Below are 3,628 nucleotides of genomic sequence, written 5' to 3' on the forward strand. Positions count from 1 at the left end.
AGATTGACACACTGGCTTGATGTAACAACGAGAAGCGCTAAGTGCAAATAGTCTAGCGTTGTTGTTGTTGCTTAAAAAAAAGCATAAGCTTTATATTCAGTAGCTAGAGTTGTTGTGTGTGTTTGTTTATAATACCTGATATAGGTGGGATTGTTGAGTCGCGCCATTCCTCACTTGGCTTCCGGGTCTTCCGCCTCTATCTCACTCCCTTTTTTTTACTCTTTCTCTTCCTTCAATTGCATTCAGCTCTCACGCTCTCTCTCTCTCTCTCTCTCTTTCTCCCTTTCTTTCCTTTCTCTTTTCGACTAGTTTCTCTTTCATGGCGATAAACCACAATCATCTCGAAACCAACGGTATGTTCTTTTCTCTTTGCCGATAAGCACAACACACATCACCACCAGACATCACATTTGTGACATATGTGCTGTAAGGTTGGGTGAGAGACAAGGAGAGCGAGTGATAAAGGCGGGTGGCGGTGCTGCGATAAGCACAGGCCCCTGCCTCTTAATAGCTGGAGACCCGAAAATTTCTCACCCGCCTGTTTCTTCTTCTTTCCCTTTCCATCAAACTTTTACCTCTACTGCTTTTCTTCTTCATGGAAGGTCACGACGGGCACGTCAAGCACACCGAGGCAAACGGGATCCCCGCCGAGAACGGACAACCCAAACTGTCGTCGTCGTTGGGCTATGGGTTTGTTTCGCGCGTGACGTCTTATCCGATTGTGCAGGACGGCTTCTCGACAGTCAAAGCATATGCAGGAAAATCCAAAGTGGCGACGTTTGCGATTGATAAAGCCAACAACACCCTGAGCACCGTCAGCAGCTACCAGCCAAAGTACGTTCAGACGTACTATGAAACTTACGTCCAGCCGCACGTACAACGCGCCGACGACCTTGGCTGCAAATCGCTTGATTTGATTCAGAACCACTTCCCCGTTGTCAACCAGCCCACTGCTGAGATTGTGAGTGCCGTCAAGGCACCTCCTCGGGACATCATTACCGGTGTACGCCAGCGATTGACCACCCCTGCACAGGCTGCTGCTCGTGCTGCCAACGACCGCATCACTACCGTCGTCGACACAATGGAACACACCATCGACCGCTACTTACCCGCCCCTCAAAACACCAAGCGCAAATCGTTCGATAAGAACAATACAACAACAGCAAATGCAAGCCACGCTGTGCGTGTCTATCAGCTGTTGCACGAGGCATCGTCGCGTGTGGGTCAACTAGTCATCGAAAACACACCTCGTTCCCGCGATGACCTTGCCAATCTGTCGATTGTCCAGACGGCCACGAACCAGTTGCAGTTTATCCAAGAGACGCTGCGGCACTCGATCACAGTGTATTCGCAGGCCGCCCAGCAGCGTGTTCCCGCAGCGGTCACTGAACGGTTCCATCAGCTACACGGCACGTTGACATCACAGCTCAACCAGCTCGCCGGATTTGTCAAGACACGAACTGAATTGCCCGACTGGCTCAAATCACGTCTGCAAACTCTGGCCGATACCGCCACCGCCCAGTACAGCTTTGCAAAGAAGGAGTACGCTCGATCTGATATTACGACGTATGACAAGGCTAAGAACGTGACCCAGAACTTGCAAGCTCAGCTGTTGCCGCTTTTGCAGAACGTCCACTTGCAGGTTCGGGGTTATGCCGAATCCGCTCGCCAAAAAGCTGAGAAGGATCTCGGCCCGTACGTCCCCTTCGGCAACAACAAGATCGCTGCTTCCACCGACGATGCCACCACCGCTTCCCAACAGTAAAGTTTGCCATTATCGACGCCGTCGTCTTTGACTTGACTGACTTTTACGCTACTTCTCCACTCCTTATCACACTCTAAATGCCTCTTTATCTCTCTCTCTCTCTTTGCTACTCTAACTCTGTTCTTATAGCTTCTTCTTCTTTTACGTCTTTCTCTTATCTTTCTCTCTATTATATCCCAAATAGCTTGCAAATCTCATACCTTTTAAAGTTAACCGTATACAATAAAGTCTCCTTTTTTTACTCTTTTTTATCATTTTCTGATGTATCAACTACTACATGGAATGCTCCATTTTTGCCCTGCTCATCTACAACTTGTCGCTTGCCTCCTCGTGAATTGGTTTCCTTGACAATCAGATGTAGCCGCTCCAGCTTGGCCTTTCTATCCATCTGACACATTTCAAAGCTGATCAATGATATGCCGCAGAATGCTGCTACCGCCCAGTTGGCTGCTGATGGTACCGTCCCTGGTTTATTAAAAAATCATCATTATTACATTTTCGTAAACTGCTACCTCTAGCTTTGTGCTTACGTTTTACAATATATCGAATACCTCCAGCGCCAAATGCACCACCCATGCCGTAGAGTAATGCATTTCGTGCACATGGTATTTTACCCACATTTTTAAAATCGTCTACTTTGATTGTCTATTGTTGTTGTTGTTGTTGCCAATGACGCGTCGGTAGTGAGCAACCAGTCAGGTTAAAAAAAGGTGGGGATGACCTTGCTTGTTTACGCAACAGTAAAATGAATTACCTGCAAGGCATCTGTAAAAGTGGGCTGATTATTGTCGTTATTGTTGTTGCTCATGGTGGTGTGTAAATTTCGAATATTATTGTTCTATTCCAGCCAGCCACCATACATATCCACCGCCTCGGAGCCTAATTAGCCTAGGTGCGGGGGTAGATGCCTTTAGCAACAAACCACGCCACCAAGAAAATCGCATTTTACCATGTGCACTCGTCAAATCATCGGTCTACCTTGTTATTATCACTGAACATCAAGGACACAGCTTGAAGAGATTTTCAAAATGGCTGTGCTTAAACCTGCGCAGGATCATCATCAGCTTTCTTTGTTGTCAACTCCAATCGATCTGCAACAAAGCGATCCATGCAGAAGCGGGCGCTATTGTGCTTAGAGCAAAACATTTTGCCAAGCTATGCCAAGGTCAAATAGGAAGCAATATGGAAATATTGGCTGTTCAATACATCTCTTCCAGACTCCAAACAGTATACCCAGTTTACCATATACGGAGTACCTACAGGGCAGTAGTGGCGTGGCGACACGTTTGCCGGTTCGGATAATATGTAACAAATGCGATTGGTTTAAAAACATGTGGCAAATTTTAAAAAAGCAAAGTTGGTCTCTCCACTTCTCTTATGGAAGCGTGTTGTTAGACCAATGGCATATGCTGTGTTGGGGGCAAATAAAAAGGTGGCATTGTGTTGTTTGTTGTTTGCTCAGTTTTTTCGAAGAAGGACTCAAGTACGCAAAATGTGTTTTACTTTTTCTATCGTTTGACAACATGGTAACCATGGCAGCCACGTTTTTTTTTTTTTTGGTTTCTATGGCAACAAAGAAAAAGTGGCATCATCGTCATAGCAACAAAATGATTTGCAAAGGATCGATTATCGGATGCAACGACGGTGAAACCGGCCGAGTATTCCGAAACGATTCAACAAAACGGCAGACGGGAAGAGAGAGAAGAGACTAGCTCCAGTAGTAGTAGTAGTAGTAGTACCACCCCTATGTTATCCGGTGGCACCGCATTGCGTAAGGTGCAAAACATCACTTGACCCTTTTAAAAGATGGGTGGATGGATGGAGGTAGAACGAAACACAACTAGACGCCCATGTGTCAACTAA

General features: G+C 46.4%; 2 protein-coding genes across 2 annotated transcripts; one reads left to right on the forward strand and one right to left on the reverse strand.

Annotated features, from left to right (window-relative positions):
- The first annotated feature begins 254 nt into the window (after positions 1 to 254).
- Positions 255 to 1,997, forward strand: BDB00DRAFT_850751 (uncharacterized protein). The gene is made up of 2 exons (XM_053125462.1): positions 255 to 426; positions 603 to 1,997. The coding sequence occupies exons 1-2, from the start codon at positions 420 to 422 to the stop codon at positions 1,763 to 1,765; spliced, it is 1,170 nt and encodes a 389-aa protein (XP_052974215.1). The 5' UTR covers positions 255 to 419; the 3' UTR covers positions 1,766 to 1,997.
- BDB00DRAFT_850756 (uncharacterized protein) lies at positions 1,998 to 2,602 on the reverse strand. Its single transcript, XM_053125463.1, has 3 exons — positions 2,520 to 2,602; positions 2,296 to 2,410; positions 1,998 to 2,230 (listed from the first exon to the last, which is right to left on the reverse strand). Exons 1-3 carry the CDS (start codon positions 2,571 to 2,573, stop codon positions 2,004 to 2,006), a joined length of 396 nt encoding a protein of 131 aa, XP_052974216.1. The 5' UTR covers positions 2,574 to 2,602; the 3' UTR covers positions 1,998 to 2,003.
- Between the last annotated feature and the right edge of the window lie 1,026 nt (positions 2,603 to 3,628).

This window comes from Zychaea mexicana (assembly GCF_025766255.1).
Source record: "Zychaea mexicana strain RSA 1403 chromosome Unknown BDB00scaffold_121, whole genome shotgun sequence".
Classification (NCBI taxonomy): Eukaryota; Fungi; Mucoromycota; class Mucoromycetes; order Mucorales; family Lichtheimiaceae; genus Zychaea; species Zychaea mexicana.